The sequence below is a fragment of the Cherax quadricarinatus genome, chromosome 53 (assembly GCF_038502225.1).
Source record: "Cherax quadricarinatus isolate ZL_2023a chromosome 53, ASM3850222v1, whole genome shotgun sequence".
Classification (NCBI taxonomy): Eukaryota; Metazoa; Arthropoda; class Malacostraca; order Decapoda; family Parastacidae; genus Cherax; species Cherax quadricarinatus.
Genome location: NC_091344.1, coordinates 18,691,692 through 18,715,892, shown reverse-complemented (window position 1 = coordinate 18,715,892; position 24,201 = coordinate 18,691,692). Strand labels below are relative to the sequence as shown.

Here is a 24,201-nt window from a genome sequence, read left to right as displayed (position 1 = left end):
TTGGATCACTCTTCAGACCTCTCAAACAACCCGATACCTTCTTCAGGTAACATTTAGTTGCCCACCCCTGGTACTGAGGCTACACCTAACCCTTTTGATACGTCTGACCTTCACACATCTTAAAACATGCTTTCGGCTCGTCCCTCTATGCGATAATTTTCACATCGCCCACTTGTCTCAGGACGGACCACCTCTGGTCCCCCACCTAAATGCCCATGACCATTAACGGATGACATTGTCCCGGTTACCTCTCGCTCTTCTCAGAAACGACTGGCACGACACTTAACTTCCCCTGCACTCTACGTTTCAAGGTACACAATGGACTAAGTTCTTCACTCTACAGCCACATCTCCCACTGATTATCTTTGAAATCAGCAAGGCACTCCTATGCCATGTTGGCAAAATAATTAATTTAATTTTCTTGAGAGTGGTGCATGCATTGTCACAGTGCAAAATTCTGGACAGGCTCATGATCTTTCCATTCTTACCTCCGTTGACAATATTCCTGTCACAGTTCATACACATTTCTCTTGATTTTTGCAGTGAAACTAGTTCTTCCTTGTACCATTGTTCAGTGTGATTTCCTGACTTGATGCAGACATTCTGGAGCACCTTGAACTCCAAGACCTCCCAATTCTTAAAGTGGACACTTATGTACTACCTGCCTGCGGGTAGAGGTGCTTTTTCTTCAATATAGCTTGGTTAACTTTTAAGTGCTGTGAACTTCCATCCTCTGTTACAGGACACCATTTATAAGTATGGGAATTGATCCCTACACGACAAAAATAATATGGAAATTGCCGGTACTTTGGCCACCCAGGGAAACATTGCAGGTTCATGGCAGAATGCCTGGTCTGTGGTGCTGCTGACCATAGCAATACATCTTGCAGGCAGCCTCCCTCTTACCTTAACCCTTTCAAGGTTGGTGCCATACTAGTACAGCTTGCACGCCAAGGTTGGTGCTGTACTAGTACTCATAAATTCTAGTGCCTTTAAATCTAGCGAAAGAAAGTTGGTAGGCCTACATATGAAAGAATGGGTCTGTGGTCAGTGTGTGCAGTATAAAAAAAAATCCTGCAGCACATAGTGCATAATGAGAAAAAAAAAACTCTGACCGTGTTTTTGGTTTAAAACAGCAACTTCGCAGAGTATTCTCGTATGATATTTATGGTTGTATTCTAGTTTTCCTGGTCTCATTTTATAGAATGGAAGACATATTACGGAAATTGAGATGATTTTGATTGGTTTCACAAAGTACCTTGAAATTGAGCTCAAAGTAGCAGAAATGTTCGATTTTTGCCGAAGTTCAAAAGTAAATAAATCATGCCATGCGTCCAATACACATCAACTGGTGAGTCTAATATTCTTTCACAAGTGCGCTGATATTATTTATACCATTTCTACACTATTGCAGTAGTCTGCATAACAGTAAATCTTCTATTTTTTGAGAATAAAAATTCGAAGTGGAAAGCAAAAGAAATGTAACAGAGGCCTGGGGACATGACTAATGAACAGAGGAAATGTTATTTTAGTGCCAGGAATGTCTGTCTTGTTTATTCTGGACCCTATTTGGAAATTGACATCTTTTGAAATTTGTGTGAAATTGGCAAAATTGCCAATTTCTGACCACTTTATTAGAGTTGAAATTGGTAAATGGATGGTTTCTTGTACTCATTCGATAGAAAAAATGAAGTTCTAGCAAAATAGTTATGATTTTTGTCGACTGGTATATTGGAATTGGCTGAAAATAGGGCTCAAAGTAGGCGAAATCGCCAGTGTGTAAACATTGTCAAGACCGCTAACTTCGCGAGAGCATAATTCCGTAAGTTTTCCATCAAATTTCATACTTTTGGTGTCATTATGATTGGGAAAATATTCTCTATCATTTCATAAGATTTTTTTTTTTTAAATTTCTGATCCTGAGAACAAGTTCAGGAGAGGGCCTGCCGACCCTGAAAGGGTTAATCGTCAAAAAGGCTCGCCTGGCTTATTCTCACCATTGCCAGGTTTTCTTAAAAGAACAATAAATCTGTTGTTTAAAAAAAAAAGAGGGTTTCTCTAATGCTATGGTAGTCTCCCATCTACCTCCAAGGAAGATGTCACCTCTGTTTTTTGGAGCCCTGGGTTTCAAGGTGCCTGCCTTGTTGACCCTACTGTCCTTGCATTTTCATCCTTTCACTCCCATGTTTCAGTATACATGACCTCCCACAACTACACCGTCTCACATCCCAGCTTCTCCAAAGTCAGAAGCATCACCAAAGTTCAAATCTCCTTTAACCCCTTATTGACGTATCATTCCTTAACATTTTCCTTTTTGTTTCTGAACCTAGTCCTTTACCTCTTATTGTATCTGTCACTGGTGCAGAAGTTAGTCGTCCCCCTCTTACAGTTCCCTCCTCCCCTGTCTCCTCCCAAGTTACCTCTAACCTCTCATCCCCCTCTTCTGTGGTAATTCCCATTGTCTCTAATCTTTACTCACTCTCCATCTTCTACCTCTGATGTTGTACTGTCTGTCATCTGAAATGCTTGAAGCCATCTCCAAATATATTGAAGAGATAAAATCAGTGGTGGACACTGATCCACCTCCCGTTACTACTACTCCACACCTTCCACAACTTTCTACACAACTCCTTCCTTCGCAGCATTCCAATCCTTTTTCTTACTAATCTTTCACTACCTCCACATGTAGACTTTACTAACCTGCTTCATGTTGCCAGTATACTTGTTTGCAAATCATGACTTATGGACAGTGGAATATTTGAGGCCTCAGGGGTTATTGAGATGAGCTTCAGGTGTTGCTCTCCCATTTTTCCCATTTGCGTCTGTTTACAAGACCCTATATTGCACTCCAATGTTATCCATCCCATCTCTGGCTATATCTCATTACTACATTGAACCCTTTTCCCTATGGTACTTTTAATGACAATGCACTTCCTGTATACACCGGTATACCACTCTCAGATCTTTGTTCATATTTCGCTGCAACCCATATCTACTTGAACAAGTGGTATACCGTCTGCTCTTTGTATCTTTCTCGTCCTCCTCCTTGACCATTATTTATTCCTGATGTTGAATTTCTGAGTTTCTTCCCTACCTCCACCTCTCCTCTTATTAGGCAATTTCTTCCCCTCCATGTTATAAATACGGGTACTCCCACCCATTTTGACCCTCGCACACTTATGGTCTGTGGTCCCAGATTTAAATGGCAGTGATCATTTTCCTATCCTCCTTACTTCGCGTTCATATTCTCGCCCTCATTGCCCACGTTGGCAGTTTGAATGGGTGAATTGGACCCTTTACTCACGTCAAACCACTTTTAAGAAGGAACCTTCTCCTTCGTCCTCCCCTAAAGAGCTATTACAACTCTTTTTAACCACAGCTTCATATATACTCCCTCAAACCTCAAATAGGCATTTTCAGAAATGCATGCCTTGGTGGTCTCCTATTTGTGCTTATGCAGTGCGATTGAAACGTGCTGCATGGGGCCGATATCATTACAGTAGGACCACAGAATGGCTTCTTCATTTTTAAGCGTGAGGGTGGTTGCTTGGCATGTATTCCGTGAAGCTAAACACACCTGTTGGCTTGATTACGTTTCTACCGTCATTTCCACTTCCTCTGAGTGCAGTTTGGAAGAAAGTATGGAAATTGAGTGGCAGGTACTCTTCAGCCCTTGCTCCTGTTCTTAGGGTTGCCAGTGTTAGCATTGCAAATCCTATTGAGCTTGCCACAGCAATTAGAAATATTGTCCATATCTCTCAGGGGTTCCATCTATTCCCCCTCATTTCTTTCCTCCAGGTATGCCAGTGTTGCTGCCTTTAGACTTTTCTTCTAGCAGAGAAGTCTTAGAACTTTCCTTTTAAGCTTCCAGAACTTGAGTCAACACTATGCTTGCCAGTTGTCTGCAACTGGACCTAATGGCAGTCATGTCAGTATGCTCCAGCATTTACATCCCTCAGCTCTCATAGTCCTCTTACATCTTTTTAATATGATTTGGTTGCAAGGGATTCTTCTTCATCCATGGAAGACTTCTGCTGTTCTGCCTTTTTCTGAACTGGGTACTTCAGGTCCATGATGCCTCACATTATCATCCCAGTGCTCTTACTAGTGCAGTTTGAAAGTTGATGGAGCATCAAGTAAATAGATGTTTAGTGTGGTATTTAGAGAGAGGGAGAGAATAGTTTTTCCACTTGTCAGTTTGGCTTTCATAAGGGCCACTCCACTATCGACCCCTTACTCTTTTTAGATACCCATGTTCATGATGCCTTTACTAGTAACCATTCAGTTATTGTAGTCTTTTGATCTGGAAAAACACATGGCACTACTTGGAGATGTAATATCTTGGCCCAAGCTCATTCCTTGGACCTTTGGGATTCTGCCACTTTTCCTTAAAAACTTCTTGTCTGAGAGGCATTTCTGTATCTAGGTTGATAATCTGCTTTCCCCTGACTATCCAGGCTGAAGGTGTCCCTAAGGGATATGTCCTTAGCACCACTCTTTTTCTCCTAGCTATTAATGATCTGGCCTCTGTTCTAATATTTGGTCATCACTATGGTGATTGCTTTAATATTGGTTGTGCAGGTGCTAACTGCCACCTAGTATCAGCCTCTCAAGAATGCTATTGACAGTGTTTTTTATTGGGCCACTACTCTTGGGTTTAAATTTTCTGGAACTAAAATGCACCAATTACTTTTACTAAATGTTCTGTTGTGTCTAATACTCTTATACCTGTATGGTTCTTGGATCCCTGAACGTGATACGGTCAGATTTCTTGGTCTTCCGTTTGATCACCAGTTGTCCTGGAAATCTCACAATACCTCCCTGAAAGTAACTTGCCATAGCTGGCTGAACCTCCTTTAAACCCATGCTCATCTTTTGTGGGGGTGGATTGTCGAACTCTCCTTCAGCTTCATTCAGTCCTAATTTTATCAAAACTAGATTATAGCAGAATCTCCCACAACTCTTTCTAAACTTGATCATATTCATCATCAGGGATTATGTTTGTGTCTAGGTGCTTTTCGTTCCTCCCTTGTTGAGAGGATGTATGCAGAGGCAAATGTTCCATCTTCAAACAATTGCCGTAATGCTCATTGCCTCAGATATTTTGTCCGCTCTCATGACCTTCACAATCCTTCTACATAAAGGATGGTAAAGGACGTTAGTAGAAGTCCTTTATTTGATCGCTGCCCATTTACTCTTTCTGTGTTCATTCACTCTTCTCTTCCGCTGCTCCCTTTATATGTTCATCTAGCATCTAAGTTTTCTCTTCCCCTTTGCAAGGTTCCGACAGTTCAAGTCTATTCTTCCCCACTGCCATGCACAAAAGCTCAGATACCTACAGCTACTTCTCACTCCCTCATTCTAATGCCATTGTAGTTTACACTGATGGCTCTATCCTCTGACAGTGCTGGGTTTACAGCAGTGTTCCCAGACAGTATGGTGCGAGGTTATTTATTTGACTGAACTAGCGTTTCCACAGCTGAACTGTATGCAGGTCTCGGTGATTATACGTATTGTGGCCAAGCCTACCTCAACATTTCTGGTAGTTTGACTCCTTTGGTGCTTTACAGGCCATCAAGAAATCGCCTAGTTCTTCGTATACAAGCTTGGTTATGCTGCATTTCTAGCAGAAACAAAGTAATCATTTTTTACTGGGTCCCTGGTCATGTGATGTTCAGAGCAACGAGCAGATAAACTCTGCTGTGCAGTCAGCGGTACATGACCTTCATGTTTCATATAGAGGTACAGTGAACCCCAGGTTTTCGGCCTTAATCCGTTCTGGAAGGTTGGCTGAAATCTGGAATGGCCGAAAACCGAAGTAATATTTCCCGTCGCACAAAAAATCTGTCCAGAGATGCCTGTTTTTGGTGTGTCTGCAAGATTTGCCTAAAATGGGACAAGACATTGTCATTGAACATGTTGCAGATGGCTTGCAACAGTTTTGTTAAGGTGATAATTCTCCACAAAACTTTGCACCTCACTCCATTTTGCACAAATGTCCTTAATTGCTGAAGAAGGCACACCCTCCCCCCCCCCCCTCTTCCTCCTCTGAAGCAATATCCTCAGCTGCTATTCCAGTTGAAGGTGTTGCAGCTCTTCAGTGGTTAGCTCTTCCCTGTGGTCCTCCACCAACTCTTCCACACCCTTGCCACTCACATCCAACCCCATGGACTTCCCCAAAGACACCTTCTTTACCAAAGGGCTGGCACTCTGAACTTTCTTTGGCCCCATGGTGGCTTATTTTAGTCACAATCAATAAACAAGCACCAAAAACAGTGGATGAACGCACGGAGTATTCCTAACTCAACGAGAGACGCGGACTGTGTGAGAGATATGTGAGGAAGCAGCGCCACCGGTGGGTGGACGCGTCTCATACCAACGATTTCTGAGTGGCTGTGCGAAATCCAGGGGAAAATTTTGCTGAAAAAAGTGCTCAATTTCTGAATTGTACGATTTCCACACCGGCCAATAACCGAGGGTCCACTGTATTCCATTCTCAGACTATTTTTGCTGTAATCTCTATCCACCTTTGCAACCAGTAGCAATGTTAGTCTGAGTTGATTCATAACAAATTATCTATCAGGCTGTGTTTAGGATTCTGGGCTTCTTATCAATGTTGTGGTTGAGAGACTATACGTTTTACCAGCTTCGCATCTGGTACACGCATCTCACTCGTGGGGAGGTTCCTAGTTCCACTGTGAGATTTGTCAGGTTCCAGTTTCAGCTTGCCATGTTGTATTGGACTGTCCTGTTTACCAATGAGCATGCAGAATTTACCTCTGATGTCATCTTTTTGACAGCAACAGATTTATTATACAACTTTGATTATACAGTGGACCCCCGCATACCGTCGGCATCACATAACGTTTAATCCGCATACCGCTCGCTTTTATCGCAAAAATTTTGCCTCGCATACCGCTCAAAAACCCGCTCACCGCTGTTCGTCCGAGACGCGTCCAATGTGCGCCCTTAGCCAGCCTCACATGTGCCGCCGGTGGCATTGTTTACCAGCCAGCCTCCGCGGTAACATCCAAGCATACAATCGGAACATTTCGTATTATTACAGTGTTTTTGGTGATTTTATCTGCAAAATAAGTGACCATGGGCCCCAAGAAAACTTCTAGTGCCAACCCTACAGCAATAAGGGTGAGAATTACTATAGAGATGAAGAAAAAGATCAGTGATAAGTATGAAAGTGGAGTGCGTGTCTCCGAGCTGGCCAGGTTGTATAATAAACCCCCAATCAACCATCGCTACTATTGGTGGTACAGCTGCTGCTGCTGCTGTACCACCGTCAGCTGCTGCTGCTGCACTGTCAGCTGCTGCTGCTGCTGTAGCATCGTCTGCTGCTGCTGCTGCTGTACCACCGTCAGCTGCTGCTGTACCACCGTCAGCTGCTGCTGTAGCATCGTCTGCTGCTGCTGTAGCATCGTCTGCTGCTGCTGTAGCACTGTCAGCTGCTGCTGCTGTAGCACTGTCAGCTGCTGCTGCTGTAGCACTGTCAGCTGCTGCTGCTGTAGCACCGTTGTTGGTGTGGCTTATTGAGAATACCAAGAAACAATTAACCCCAGAGGATTTGCCACCCAGGATAACCCAAAAAAGTCAGTGTTATCGAAGACTGTCTAACTTATTTCCATTGGGGTCCTTAATCTTGTCTCCCAGGATGCAACCCACACCAGTCGACTAACACCCAGGTGAACAGGGAAAAATGCCTGGAACTAGTGCACATATTGGTGAATTTAAAGCCAGCAAAGGTTGGTTTGAGAGATTTAAGAATCGTAGTGGCATACACAGTGTGATAAGGCCTGTTCTGGAAGAAAATGCCAAACAGGACCTACAGTACTCAGGAGGAAAAGGCACTCCCAGGACACAGTGTCTCATCAGTCATTGCTGCATCTTCAATAAAGGTAAGTGTCATTTATTCTTCATTTAGTAGAGTAGTACATGCACAATATATATTGTGCATGTACTACTCTACTATTGTGCATGTATCCTTCTCTTTGTGTGTAGGAAAATGTATATTTCATGTGGTAAAATTTTTTTTTTCATACTTTTGGGTGTCTTGCACGGATTAATTTGATTTCCATTATTTCTTATGGGGAAAATTCATTCGCATACCGATCATTTCGCATAACAATGAGCCCTCTTGCACGGATTAAAGTCGCTATGCGGGGGTCCACTGTACTTCCTTTAGCACTTCACATCACCCTAACTTCCTCTTAGTCTTTGATCAAGCATATTAAACCTTCAGCATGCCCTACCCTGCAGTGCTGTATGACCCTTGTGGGTTAGTTGTGATTATAATAATGATTAGATTAGACAAAGTAGATTGTTTCCAGAATTATCCGTTATTGTTACGATTATGAAAAAAATCTCGCCATTCATATTTAAAAAGAGCGTCTGCATTATCCTCTATTCGTCTGTTAAATAAATTATTATTATTATAATCATGGAGTGCTAAACCCTCCTGATTACTTTAACTGGATCAAGATCCCAGAACCAAAACATGTTCTAATTATGCCCCAGTGTTTGTCTGAACCACTTGTCAGTATCAGTTATCAAGCTTTATACCACAAACTTTTGAGTTTAATATTTTTTTAAACAAGGATTGAGATTTTTCTTTCCAGATGGCCCGTACACAAGCCATGCGTGCAGAGCGTCATCGTCAGTGGCTGACTGGAGAACGATCTAGTGAAGACCACTATGCACCAGCACCTAGAATTGATGGGTATTAGACATTATTCAGATGCTCCTCCATGATTTTGCTCATTTGGTAACAGCTATGATATTCCTAATTATGGCACTGTACAGCTCTCATCTCCATTATCAAAATTTCAAGATTATAATGAAGTGACTATTGGACTTGTAAATAAAATTCAGCATACATTGATGACTTGTTTTAGTAACCTAAACTTTTAGTAAAATGTATAAGGTTGAAAAAGCATATAATTTCACAGCATTTAAATTTTTGTCAGTAGTCAAATGATTGAACAATTTTATTTAGTATATGTATTTCATTTTTTAAAAGCTGACTATATTAACCCTTTCTGGGTCAGTGCCATTGTTCTATGGTTTTGAAGCTAGTGTCAGTGCCGTAGTTCTACGTCATCCGAGCGGTAAATTTGGGCCTAGATATGAGAAAATGGGTCTGTGGTAAGTGTGCACCATATGAAAAAAAGTCTTGCAGCATGCAGTGCATAATGAAATTTTTTTTTTTCTGGTTTAAAATGGTGACTGTGTTGTATTTTCGTATAATTTTTATGGTTGTGTTCACGGTTTCTTCCTCTTCAAGGGGGGCTCCTTGTTGTGGTGAAGAGGCTCTTGGTCTGAGGAATTAGACCTGTCGGTCTCCTTCCTCAGACCGAACCTAATTACCCCCCAATCCCCCCCTCCCTATCCCATCCTCCCCTTTTTCCTTTCATCCTCCTCCTCCCCACCCCTCCCTTTTGCCCTTCCTCTTTTTGGCCTTTGGGATTTCTCCCACAGGCACGCTAGTCCTTAGGTAGGGGAAAGGATACCGGGGTTCATCCCATTCCATTGAGGTTCTTGGCGGTGGCATAGTTTGCCGTGGAATCTGGATCGCCTGGGGATGTCCTGATCCCTCTCCTGTATCCCGGAGTAGCTTTGGGTGTCTTTCGGGCGACGGGTGCATCTCTGGAAGCCACCTTTCGGATTCCGGGGGTGGTGGCTGAAGGAGGTATGCTTTGTGGTGGATATCCGGCCGCCCTCTCTTTTGTCCACCGAGGTAGCTCGGCAGATGTGAGGTTGCTATCCCGGATTGCTGGTTTACTGGCATGAAGGGTAGGGTATGGCACGGGTTCCATGCTGCATCTGCGCTACTAGCGGTGCTGAGGTCCTCTTGGGCGCGGAGGGAGATTTCCGGCCCTTTCATTCCTCCTGGGAACTATTCCTCCCCGCTCCCCCCCCCCCTTTTTTATTTTTATTTTCTTTTTTCTTTTTTTTTCTTAAAAACAAAAAGCAAAGGAGTAACCTAACCATGGAGAACTCATCCATGAACCCACTACCCCTGGGCCCCTTCTTGATACCGCACCCCATTCTGACCCTGCCTTGTTTTTAGACCACTCTTCGGACGCCCCTGTACCTCTTGCTGGTGCTGTTTCCTCGCCCGCTTCAGGTACCGGGGCTTCGACTGACTCCTTCAATTTGTCTGACCTCCACTCTCCTTTGACTATGCTTCCGGCCTCTCCCTCTACGGTACAGCAATTTTCGAATCGCCAGCCCATTTCACGCCGGACCAACTCCGGTCCTACTCCTAAACGCCAACGTCAATCTCCTGATGATGCTCCTTCGTTACCTTCCCATTCTACTCGGAAAAGACAGACACGTTATGCACTCCCTCTCCACGCTCCGTTTCGGACCACACAATGGACTAAAGTCTTTACTTTAAGACTGACTTCTTCCTCTGCCTATCTTTCTGACTATAGTATTGGCAAAGCGCTCCTGCGTCATGTTGGTAGAGATATTTCATTTCATGCTCTCAAGAGCGGTACGCGCATAGCCACTGTCCAGAATGCTACCCAAGCTCATGATCTTTCTCTCCCTTCGAATATCGATACTACTCCTATCACTATTGAAAAACATCTTTCTCTCAATTCTTGTAGTGGTACTGTCATTCTGCCCCATACCATAGTCCAACAGAATTTCCAGTCATGTGGCAATGACATTCTTGAACAGCTGGAACTCCAGGATCTCCCAATCCTCAAAGTAGACACTTATGTCCTTCCTGCCCGTGGGCGGAGACGTTACCCTTGCAATGTGGCTCGTTTAACTTTTGACAGCCGAGAACTCCCGTCCTCTGTATATGTCGCGGGACATCGGTTACAAGTTCGAAAGGTGATACCTACACCGCAACAGTGTAGAAATTGCTGGCGTTTTGGTCACCCAGCAAAATATTGCAGATCTATAGCTGAATGCCCAGTCTGTGGTGCCGACCCCTCAAGGAAGGTTCCTTGATGTTGGTGAGGGGCTCTTGATTTAGGGAATTGGATCTGTGCTCCAGTTCCCCGAATTAAGCCTGAATGCCTTCCACATCCCCCCCCCAGGCGCTGTATAATCCTCCGGGTTTAGCGCTTCCCCCTTGATTATAATAATAATAATGTGGTGCCGACGACCATTCTAATACATCTTGCAGTCAACCTCCATCTTGCCTTAATTGTAATGAAGCTCACCCTTCGTACTCCCGCCGTTGCCAGGTCTACTTAAATGAACGTGAAATCCGTTGCCTCAAAGAGGCAGGTCTCCCTTATGCTATGGCAGTTACTCACCTCCGCCTCCAAGGGAGACTACCCCGTGTTTCTTATTCTCGTGTTGCAAAACATCCCCCCACTTCTGGGGTCCCATCTTCTGCAGCCTCCTCTGTTGTTACCCCTCCCATAGCCACTCCGGCATCTAATCCTTTTGCTGTCCTTGGCTCTGACGTCCCGACTACAGCTCGGTCTGTTTTCACATCTTCGCGTCCTTCCTCACAAGCCCTAGTATCGACAAGACCTCGTACGACACCTTATACCAATCGCCCCTCTACTTCACAGAAGTCCAAAAAATTCACATTGCTCAAATCTTCTTTGCCCCTTCCTTCCCTTCTTCCACCTCCACACTTTACCTTTCCAGTCTCTGTGCCTAGTTCTTCCCCTCTCTTTGGCTCTATTACAAGTGTGGAGATTCACCCTCCTCCTCGTACTATGCCATCCACCCCCGTCCCCTCCCAAGTTTCTCCCTCTTCTGCCACCTCCCAGGTTTCTGCTTCTTCTGTCCCCCCCCACACTTCATCTCCAGTCCCTTACACTCTTTCGTCCCCCTCTACTTTGGTACAGTCCATTACTGTCCCAATCTTTACTCACTCTCCCCCTTCTACCTCCAATATGGTCTCCCATACATCTTTGAATTCAGAAACACTTGAAGCCATTTCAGAATATATTGCAGAGACTAAACCTTCAATGGACACTGATTCACTTCCTGTTCCTTCTCTTCCCTCTCCTCCATCTTCGCAACGCTCGTTCCTTCGCTGCTTGAACGTCTTCCAATGCCACCACACGTTGACTTTTCTAACCCCACTAGTCCATAGGTGCCTTTCCCTACGGATTCCTGGTATTTTCTTCATCGCCAATCATGGCCTATTTACAGTGGAATATCCGTGGCCTCAGGGGTAATCGGGGTGAGCTTCAGATGTTGCTTTCCAGGTTTTCCCCTGTTGGTGCTTGCTTACAAGAACCAAAATTGCACTCAGCTGTTTTCCAACCTATCTCAGGCTATAATTTATTGTATTCTTCGGATCCTTTCTCAGATGGGACCTTTAAAGAAAGTGCCTTTCTACGCAATGATATTCCGTACTGTCAACTATTTGTCCATACCTTGCTGCATTACACTGCAGCCCGTATCCACTTGAATAAGTGGTTTACAATATGTTCTTTATATCTCTCTCCTCCTCGAGCATTTTCTATCCCAGACTTTGCCTTTCTTGTTTCATCCCTACCACCACCACCACTTCTGTTACTTGGTGATTTTAACGCCCACCATTTCCTCTGGGGGGGGGGGTCTCATTGTGACTCACGTGGCATCCAGTTGGAGGCTTTTCTCGCCTCTCGCCCCCTCCATGTTTTAAATACGGGTACTCCCACCCATTTTGATCCTCGTACTCATACTCTCTTTTGCATCGATCTATCAGTCTGCTCTTCCTCCACTGCACTAGACTTCACCTGGTCTGTTCTACCGGACTTGCATGACAGCGATCATTTTCCAATCATTCTTACTTCTCCTTCATATTCACCACCTTTCCGTAGCCCTCGCTGGCAATTTGATCGAGCAAATTGGGACCTTTACTCGCAGCTCACTGCTTTTAGTGAGGTTCCTTCTTCATCCTCCATTGATGAGCTCCTACACCTCTTCTCGACGTCAGTTTATATCGCAGCTTCTCATTCTATACCCCAAACCTCAGGCAAGCATTCTCAGAAGTGCGTGCCTTGGTGGTCTGCTTGTGCTCGTGCAGTACGTTTGAAACGTGCTGCATGGGGCAGGTACCGATACAATAGAACCAATGAGAGACTTCTTGATTTTAAGCAGAAGCGTGCGATCGCTTGCCGTGTCATCCGTGATGCTAAACGCACTTGCTGGCGAGACTGTTTCCACCATCACCTCTGCGAGTGCAGTCTGGAAAAAAGTGAGGAAATTGAGTGGTAAATACTCTCCTGACCCGGCTCCTGTTCTACGGGTCACCGGTATTGATGTAGCAAACCCTCTTGACATTGCCATTGAAATTGGCACTTATCTGGTCCGTATTTCCCGGGGGCTCCTTCTATGCCCCTCGTTTCTTTCCTCAAAGTCTGCCAGAGAGTTAGTACCCTTGGACTTTTCTTCTCTCAGAGAAGAACAGTATAATGTGCCTTTTACACTTCAGGAACTGGAGGCAACACTCTCAGCTTGCCGATCATCGGCAGCTGGACCTGATGACATTCGTATTCGTATGTTACAACATTTACATCAGTCAGCCCTTGTAGTCCTCTTACACCTCTTCTATCTTATTTGGGCACAAGGAGTTCTTCCCCAGCTGTGGAAATCTGCCATTGTCCTCCCTTTCTGCAAGCCGGGTACTACAGGACATGATGCCTCCCACTATCGTCCCATCGCTCTTACTAGTGCAATTTGCAAAGTGATGGAACGTCTGGTAAATCGCCGTTTAATGTGGTATTTAGACACACACAACAGTCTCTCCGCTAGTCAATATGGCTTTCGTAAGGGCCGTTCTACCATAGACCCCTTACTACGCTTGGATACGTATGTTCGTAATGCCTCTGCAAATAATCACTCGGTTATTGCCATATTTTTTGATCTTGAGAAGGCATATGACACAACTTGGAGGTATAATATTTTGGCCCAAGCCCACTCCTTAGGCCTCCGAGGCAATCTACCATCCTTCCTTAAGAACTTTTTAACTGAGAGACACTTCCGTGTTCGAGTCAATAATGTGCTTTCCCCGGACTTTGTCCAAGCTGAAGGTGTCCCTCAGGGATGTGTTGTGAGCACAACACTTTTTCTCCTTGCTATTAATGATTTAGCCTCTGTTCTTCCACCCAATATTTGGTCATAACTCTGTTGATGACTTCACTATTGCTTGTGCAGGCGCTGACTGTCATCTCATTGCAGTTTCTCTCCAGGATGCGGTCGACCGTGTTTCCACTTGGGCCACCACGCATGGGTTTAAATTTTCCAGTACCAAAACTCACCAAATTACTTTCACTAGATGCCTAGCCATGCTAGGCGTTCATTATTTAACTACATGTAAACCACACAACCAAATTCTGTAAATTCAACATTGTAATCTTTATAGAGAATAAACTTTGAATCTTTGAAACGTGATAGTCAGGTTTCTAGGCCTTCTCTTTGACTGTAGGTTATCCTGGAAACCTCACCTTACCTCTCTGAAGGCAACTTGTCATAGCCGGCTAAACCTTCTTAAAACCCTTGCTCATCTTTCCTGGGGAGCTGATCATCGAACTCTGCTTCGCCTACATTCAGCCCTCGTTTTATCAAAACTCAATTATGGCGACCAGATTTATTCAGTGGCCTCTCCTGCTACTCTCTAGCCTTAACCCCATCCATCACCAAGGATTACGTTTATGCCTTGGTGCTTTTCGCTCTTCCCCTGTTGAGAGCCTCTATGCAGAAGCGAATGTTCCATCCTTGTCTGATCGCCGTGATGCCCATTGCCTTCGCTACTATGTACGCTCTCACAATCTCCACAATCCTTCCAGTTATAGATTGGTCACCGATATTAGTAGACATTCTTTATTTGTTTGCCGCCCCTGTTTGCTCCGTCCCTTTTCTCTTCGCCTACATTCACTCGTCTTCCCTTCAGTTTCCACCTTTATATGTTCATGTAGCATCTCACTTTTTCCCTACCCCCCTGGGAAGTTCCAGCTGTTCTTTCTCGCTCCCTTGCTCGAAAGCCCAACTGCCTACAGTGGCTTTCCGCTCTCTTTTTCTTGATCACTTCCACTCTTATTCTCATGCCATCGCTGTGTACACAGATGGCTCTAAGTCTTCAGACGGTGTCGGATTCGCAGCAGTGTTTCCGGACAGCGTTGTGCGAGGGCATTTACTATCTTCGGCTAGCATTTTTACTGCTGAATTGTATGCCATTCTTGCAGCACTTATTTGTATCACATCTATGCCTGTGTCATCATTTGTGGTAGTCTCAGACTCCCTTAGTGCTCTACAGGCTGTACGAAAATTTGATACATCTCACCCCCTAGTTCTCCGTATCCAACTTTGGCTACGCCGTATCTCTACCAAGCATGAAGATATTGTTTTTTGTTGGGTCCCTGGTCATGTCGACGTACAGGGCAATGAACAGGCAGACACTGCTGCGCGGTCAGCAGTACATGACCTACCAATTTCCTATCGAGGTGTTCCATTTCTGGACTATTTTGCTGCAATAGCTACCCACCTTCGCACCCGTTGGCAACAACGTTGGTCAACTCTGCTCGGTAACAAACTTCATTCTATTAAACCGAGCATAGGTTACTGGCAGTCTTCTTGTCATCAGTGCCGAGGTTGGGAGACCACTCTCCCGCCTTCGTATTGGCCACACTCGTCTTACTCATGGTTATCTCATGGAGAGGCACCCTGTTCCTCTCTGTGAGCAGTGTCAAGTTCCAGTATCGATTAGCCACATTCTGTTAGACTGCCCCCTCTATCAACGAGCACGCAGAATTTACCTCCAACGTCATCTTCGTTCTACTACTCTCTTTACCTTCCCTTCTTGCTGATGGACCCTCCTTTAATCCTGACTCTCTCATTGACTTCTTGACAACGGCTGATTTACTCCACAAACTCTGATGATGATACCTTTCGCACTCCCCTCAGCCCTTTCTAGTTCAGTCTCTTGCTGCCCTTTACCCTTTCACCATCCACTGCCCCGCTGTTATCCGTAACCTATTACTCGTCCATCTCCCTTTTGCCACCTGATGCCCTCGCTTCCTTCCTGCCCTGCAGCGCTGTATAGCCCTTGTGGCTTAGCGCTTCTTTTTGATTGTAATAATAATCACGGTTTCTTGGTCTCATTTGACAGAATTTTGCAGCCCTGAAAGCAAACTTAAGTTTGTGAGCAGGGGTCGAGACCCTGTAAATCAGTAAAAAAAAAAAAAAAGTTACAATATGGCTTGATGTGACATACACAGCTGGTACAATAACAGTAGCACCTACCAAGTGACAACAATGATGTACAGTTTGCATCTGTCTGAGGAACACATAATAATTATAATAATATTTAACCCTTTCAGTGTCCAAACCGTAGATCTACGTCATGAGCTCAGCTCACTCTGATAAACTGTGAGTGGTACACTTGGGCCTAGATATGAGAGAATACATCTATGTGGTATGTGTGCACCACATAAAACAAATCCTGCAGCACACTGTGTATAATGAGAGAAAAAAAACTGAAACCAAGATTTTCGATTAAAACAGCAACTTTGCAGTGTTTTTTTGTATGTTTTTTATAGTTGTATTTGCAATTTCTTGGTCTCATTTGATAGAATGGAAGACATATTACAGAAATAGAGATGATTTTGATTGGTTTTAGCACTGGAAATGGCTTGAAACTGAGCTCAAAGTAGCGGAAATGTTAAATTTTTGTCGATGTTCAAGAGTAAACAAACGACCTCACACGTCTAATACATGCCAGCTGGTGGATCTAATACACGTTCACAAATGTGGTGATGATATTTATACAATTATTACAATATTGCATAACAGTAAATCTTCTATTTTTTGGTATGAATAAAAATTCATTACGTAAATAAAAAATGAAAATGGGATTTATTTGTAAAGCCTCAAAACGTAACTAATGAACCGAGGAAATGTTAGTTTAGTGCCAGGAATGCCTACATTGTTTATTCTGGATGCTATTTTGAAATTGGAATATTTTGAACTTTGTGTTAAATTGGCCAAATTACCAATTTCCGATCACTTTATTTTGTAGTTGAAACAGTTGACTTGGCGATTTCTTGTGCTCAATCGATAGAATAGAAGTAATACTAGTAAAATTGCTAAGAATTTGGTCGACTGGAATGATGTAATTGGCCTAAAATGGAAGTCAAAGTCGGCAAAATCGCCGACACATCAAAATTCGCGAGAGCATAATTTTGTACTTTTTGTTTTATTACCTTCACAAAAAGATTTTCTACCATTTCATAAGAAAAAATAACAAATTTTTTTTTGGAAAATTCTTGGACACTGGTGCATGACTTCAGATTTTGGCCTTGGACCCTGAAAGGAGAAAACACCAAACCCAAAGAGGTCATACAGTACTACAGGGGAAAGAGATATTCAATAAAAAAAAAAAAAATAAATAAATCTAAGATATAACAAAGGATAATAAAAATTAGTTCAAAATGAGAACTTTGCACATGTAAAATCTCAAATGTTTAATAAGAAAAAAATATACAAGATATATTTTAACTAAATTTTCTGTGCACTGTTACAATATTTAACAAGTGAAAATATACAATAGACACAGAATGTCGACTTGTTTATGAAGGTACCTTGAAACATGAGGCGTCACTACCATATTAACGTGGTACTGTTATACTACAGTGCCATGTTAACACTTAGTAGTGTTAAGGGGGGCAAGTCCTACGAGGAGATGTTAAGGGAAATCTACCTTATACTGGAGGGACATGATAACATATAAAATACCGAGAGGAATCAACAAGGAGACACAACTTGAAGTTGAAGACTGATGAGTCATGGGGATATTAGGAAGTATTTCTTCAGTCATAAAGTGGAATAGTCTGGAAAGGGAGGTGGAGGTAAGATCCATGCAAACTTTATGAAGAGGTACGATAAAGCTCATGAAGCAGGGAGCGACTGTGTAGCGACCAGTGAGAGGCAGAGCCAGGAGCTATGACTTGACCCCCACAAACACAATAAAGTGTGTTAACATAGCACTGTGCCAAGCTAGGCTTCATCATCACTATCTTTCATCTTTGCATCCAGCTCAATTCTTGTCTTCTTCTTAGGAGGATCTGAAAAACGTGAAAATTATTCAACTAGTTGGGTTTTGATCAAACTGACTTACAATAATGAGCACTGATCAGCAAGACACGAGTGTAAATCAATACCACTAGGTGGCAACACAACTCATTCATACTCCAGATTATTATAATAATCAAGGGGGAAGCACTAAACCCGGAGGATTATACAGTGCCTGGGGGGGGGGGATGTGGAAGGCATTCAGGCTTAATTTGGGGAACTGGAGCATAGATCCAATTCCCTAAATCAAGAGCCCCTCACCAAAATCAAAGAACCTTCCTTGAGGGGCATAGAAAAGGGGAATTAGAAAAAGCAAAAAGAGATTATGAGGTTAAAGTTGCAAGAGAATCGAAGACTAACCCAAAAGGATTCTTTCAGGTATACAGAAGTAAGATCAGGGACAAGATAGGCCCACTCAAAAGTTCCTCGGGTCAGCTCACTGACAGTGATAAGGAAATGTGTAGAATTTTTAACACATACTTCCTCTCAGTTTTTACACAGGAGGATACCAGTGATATTCCAGTAATGATAAATTATGTATTATTATTATTATTATAATCAAGGGGAAGCGCTAAACCCGTAGGATTATACAGATAAATTATGTAGAACAGGACGATAATAAACTGTGCACTATTAGGGTCACAAGTGACATGGTCCTTAGGCAAATAGATAAATTAAAACCTAACAAATCCCCAGGCCCTGATGAACTGTATGCAAGGGTTCTAAAGGAATGTAAAGAGGAGCTTAGCACACCTTTGGCTAATCTTTTCAACATATCACTACAAACTGGCATGGTGCCAGATAAGTGGAAAATGGCAAATGTGATACCTATTTTCAAAACAGGTGACAGGTCCTTAGCTTCGAACTATAGACCAATAAGCCTAACCTCCATAGTGGGAAAATTTATGGAATCAATAATTGCCGAGGCAGTTCGTAGCCACCTTGAAAAGCATAAATTAATCAACGAATCTCAGCATGGTTTTACAAAGGGACGTTCCTGCCTTACGAATTTATTAACTTTTTTCACTAAGGTATTTGAGGAGGTAGATCATGGTAACGAATATGATATTGTGTATATGGACTTCAGTAAGGCTTTTGACAGGGTCCCACATCAGAGACTATTGAGGAAAATTAAAGCACATGGAATAGGAGGAGAAATTTTTTCCTGGATAGAGGCATGGTTGACAAATAGGCAGCAGAGAGTTTGCATAAATGGGGAGAAATCAGAGTGGGGAAGCGTCACGAGCGGTGTTCCACAGGGGTCAGTGTTGGGCCCCCTGCTGTTCACAATCTACATAAACGACATAGATGAGGGCATAAAGAGCGACATCGGCAAGTTTGCCGATGACACCAAAATAGGCCGTCGAATTCATTCTGACGAGGACATTCGAGCACTCCAGGAAGATTTGAATAGACTGATGCAGTGGTCGGAGAAGTGGCAGATGCAGTTTAATATAGACAAATGCAAAGTTCTAAATGTTGGACAGGACAATAACCATGCCACATATAAACTAAATAATGTAGATCTTAATATTACGGATTGCGAAAAAGATTTAGGAGTTCTGGTTAGCAGTAATCTGAAACCAAGACAACAGTGCATAAGTGTTCGCAATAAAGCTAATAGAATCCTTGGCTTCATATCAAGAAGCATAAATAATAGGAGTCCTCAGGTTGTTCTTCAACTCTATACATCCTTGGTTAGGCCTCATTTAGATTATGCTGCACAGTTTTGGTCACCGTATTACAGAATGGATATAAATTCTCTGGAAAATGTACAAAGGAGGATGACAAAGATGATCCCATGTATCAGAAACCTTCCCTATGAGGATAGACTAAGGGCCCTGAAACTGCACTCTCTAGAAAGACGTAGAATTAGGGGGGATATGATTGAGGTTTATAAGTGGAAGACAGGAATAAATAAAGGGGATGTAAATAGTGTGCTGATAATATCTAGCCTAGACAGGACTCGCAGCAATGGTTTTAAGTTGGAAAAATTCAGATTCAGGAGGGATATAGGAAAGTACTGGTTTGGTAATAGAGTTGTGGATGAGTGGAACAAACTCCCAAGTACCGTTATAGAGGCCAGAACGTTGTGTAGCTTTAAAAATAGGTTGGATAAATACATGAGTAGATGTGGGTGGGTGTGAGTTAGACCTGATAGCTTGTGCTAACGGGTCGGTTGCCGTGTTCCTCCCTTGAGTCAATGTGACCTGACCTGACTAGGTTGGGTGTATTGGCTTAAGCCGGTAGGGACTTGGACCTGCCTCGCATGGGCCAGTAGGCCTTCTGCAGTGTTCCTTCGTTCTTATGTTCTTATGTTCTTAGATATTGACTATACATTCATAAGATACTGACTACATACTCCCCTACATGAACAAAAGGTACAATACCATGAGTGGAACAATACACACACAACCCATACATAGGAGAGAGGAGCTTACGACAATGTTTCAGTCCAACTTTGACCATTTACAAAGCCACACTAACACGAAGAAGAGAAGCCAGTCGTAAGCTCCTATGTGTGGGTTATTTGTGTATACTTCCTACATATTCTTAAGATACTGCCTACATACCCTACAGATATTGCCTACATATCCCAGATATACTACCCATATATCCCTAACATTCTATGAACATATACCAGAAATTACTACATAAGTCAAGATTTTTTTAACACACTGTCCTTTAACATCCAAGGCAGGGTAACTCAAGAAAAGAAGAGACATTTTCACCATTATTCAATCCCTGCCTTGCCAAAAGTGTGATATCACAATTCAGATGCCTCTCCAAACTGCAATATCTCCACCCCTCCTTCAGAGTGCAAGCACTTCACTTTCCACCCCCAGGACTCAAGTCTGGCTAACTGGTTTTTATAAAATCATTCATAAATGTTCCCTTGCTTTCATTCTCACAGCACATCAAGCCATAAAAACAATTTGCCTCCACTCGCTCCTATCTAAGATGTTCACATACACCCATTGGATGTTCAAGACCCTAGTATTCAAAACCACCTTTCCCCCTCCCTCCAACTTCTCAGATGACCCCTACTCATCCTTCCCTCAAGACCAGATTTATACACCCTCCAAGTCATCCTATTTTGCTCCACCTTTCTAAATGTCCAAAGAACCCCTCAGCCTCCTGGTTAACACTTTTTGCAGCCTTCTCCTAATCTCCAAGCTTCAGATTCTCTGAATAATATTCACACAACACATTGCCCTCAAATACAACATTTGCACTGCCTCCTTGTTGCCGTAACATGTAAAACCTATGCATCATACCCATATAACCTGTGTTGGTACTGCTATACTCTGGTATGTATATTTTCCTTTCTGTGTCTATAAATCTGTCTCCACATTTTCCCCTCATCTATCCTGTGGTTCACTCTTTCAAAGAACAAGAATATCTGAACACATTTACTTCCTTCATACTCCCCTCCAATCTCACATCCAGTCTTTCCTTGCCTAGTATTTGTTACTCTTATCACCATGCTCTTTCCTATATTTACTTTTAATTTCCTACTTTACTTACCCTTCCAAATTGCTCCACCAACCTTTGCAACTTCTCTTCAGAATTTCCCACAAGAACTGTATCATCAGCAAGAAGCAACTGTGAGACCTCCCACCTTGTATAAAATTATCTTTTAATCCCACACCTCTCTCCAACACTGTAATGTTCACTTATCTTACAACCCCATCAATAAATATGTTAAACAACCATGTTGCCATCACACATCCCTGTCTAAGGTCTACTTTTACAACAAAATACTCTCCCTCTCTCCTACATACCCTAACCTGAGCCTCACTATCGACATAAAACCTCTTTATTGCTTTTAGTACCCTTCCACCTATTCCATACACTTGCAACATCACATCCCTATGCAGCCTATCACATACCTTCTCCAAATCCATAAATGCAACAAAAAAAATGTTCCTCACAGCCTCTCCTCACTTAACAATGGAGTACTGTTCATAAGACCACACCGGTAAACAAATTCGCCGCTAAGTGAGGAGCATACTATAATGGTGGTGGGTTCGTGTCAACCATCTTTGATATTGTTTTAAGGTCAACTTAGCACCATTTATAAGATTTCTGGTATATTTTTAAATTTTTATACAGTAGTGTACTGTAATAAACAAAATAGAGATAAAATAGGACAAGATTTTTAAGCAGCAAGTAAGGTGCTGTGTATAAATAACCCGCATATAGGACAATGAAACTTCTGACGACACTTTGGTCCGACCATTAACTAGTTAATGGTCCAAGTTGGAAAAAAATGTCATAAGTTTCATTCTCTTACATGTGGGCTACTTGTGTACTGTGCTGTCTGTGTAATCAAAGGCAGAGCAGTGTCTAAACACTAGAGATTTTTTTTTCCACATACTGTATATAGTAATAAACTATTGGACTTATGGACTGAAACTCCAGGAAACAAACAAATTACATGAACACTTAACGATGAAGATGAGATATCACAGCCAGAGTTCTGTAACTACAAAAAGGCAATCTTCTACAAAAAATTAAGTATATTTCATTACCTCCAGCAATAAAGTGTTCTGCCGTCTTTCTCCGCAATTCCTCGACTGTATCGTCTTCATTAGCCCACTCTAGCACCAAGCGGCGGTCATACAAGTGGGTACTTAACTTCAGGGCTTGAAAGGCATTCTGTTGCAGCCAACAAGAAATTAAGCAGGGATTATTAAAAGATAATAATAATAATGGTGAAATGAAAGGTTTCATTTGATCCATATTTGATATGCCATTCTATCAACAATCAATGGGTAACCCTGCACCATCTTCTAAGTAAAAGTACTTGTTATGCAAAACTTTAGACCAACATATAATAAAATTATAGAAATTGTGAGATATGTGGTGATGACACAACAATAAACTGGAAAGTGACACCATAACTAAACATTTTTTACACATTTTCAAACATACAAAGTTGAATGCAAGTTGATGGATAATTGTGCAATTATTTTGTGTTCTAGTACTAATGGCAATAGTAACCTGTCAGTGTGACCTTTATAAAACCAGTAATAGGCTCTTACATCATGTTGTGCTCAATAACTAATCTTTAAATTCACCTGTTTCCCTGGCTTCTAACTGTAAGCAACACATTATTTCACACTAAAGGGAGAAAGATGATCCCTACACTATCTTCTCTCCACTAAAGATTTATACACCCTCTCAGTCATCCTATTTTGCTCCATCCTTTCTAAATGTCCAAACCACCTTAATAACCTTTCCTCAGCTCTCTGGATAATACTTCCTGTACCTCCTAATCTTGAAACGACGAATGCTCTGCATAATATTCACATCATACACTGCCTTCAGACACCACATCTCCACTGCTTCCAGCTTCATGTTCACTCTATCATTTAAAACCCATGCTTCACAACCATACAAGTGTGCTGGTACCACTGTACAAAAGGGCCCCACTTATACGGAATGTTAGGTTCCAGGCTACTGCTGGAAAGTAGACATAGCCGGAAAGCGGAACACCAATTTTTCCACTTATAAATGCCAGACAACAAGTTTACACTAACTAGGCATTAAAGAACACAATATGGTTAATTTTGGACTAGACATGAAAGAATGAGTCTGTATGTTAAGTGTGTAAGGTTTAACTCTTATACTGTCCAAACGAAGATCTACCTTCACTCGTGTAGCGCTCTGAATGTAGATCTACGTTTTATTTTACATTTGAAGGCATGTAAAATAAAATGTAGATCTCCGTTCGGAGTGATACATGAGTGAATGTAGTTCTACGTTTGGGCAATTTAAGGGTTAAAAATATCCTGTCTCGAGCATTGCAAGATGAAAAGAGAAAACCTCGGACCTAGTGTTTCGTTTAAAATAGTGACTGAGGTGTTTTCTAGGTTGATTTTTGTTATTATTACCTGACTCTTGGTATCGTTTGATAGAATAAAAAACACACTACAAAGATAGAGATGATTTTGTTTGGTTTCAGGACTGGAAGTAGACTGAAATCAGGCTTAAAATAGTGGAAATATTAGATTTTTAAAAAATTTTCTGAGAATGGGTAAGCCCCCCTATACCTCCCAATCTGCTTTATGATCAATCATTCCTAATTATATTTTATTAGCTGAAAAAAAGGCAATTTTTTTTTGTGATGAATTCAAAATGGAGGGCAGG

The 24,201-nt window shown here is 42.4% G+C and overlaps 2 protein-coding genes across 3 annotated transcripts in view; one reads left to right on the top strand and one right to left on the bottom strand.

Annotated features, from left to right (window-relative positions):
* The window catches only part of ND-15 (NADH dehydrogenase (ubiquinone) 15 kDa subunit), a 52,888-nt gene extending 43,998 nt beyond the window's left edge, over positions 1–8,890 (top strand). Inside the window, exon 5 of the mRNA XM_053781459.2 lies at positions 8,628–8,890. Within this exon, the coding sequence (XP_053637434.2) occupies positions 8,628–8,735 (108 nt within the window). The 3' untranslated portion in view covers positions 8,736–8,890. The remainder of the gene's footprint in view (positions 1–8,627) is intronic.
* Positions 8,891–17,652: 8,762 nt separating this feature from the next.
* LOC128692336 (probable RNA-binding protein 19) overlaps positions 17,653–24,201 on the bottom strand; it is an 81,452-nt gene continuing 74,903 nt past the window's right edge. For both annotated transcript variants that reach the window (XM_053781447.2, XM_053781446.2), the window contains exons 16-17: positions 22,581–22,707; positions 17,653–18,038 (exon numbers count right to left, since the gene is read on the bottom strand). In XM_053781447.2, coding sequence (XP_053637422.1) covers positions 17,971–18,038; positions 22,581–22,707 — 195 coding nt within the window. In that variant the 3' untranslated portion in view covers positions 17,653–17,970. The remainder of the gene's footprint in view (positions 18,039–22,580; positions 22,708–24,201) is intronic.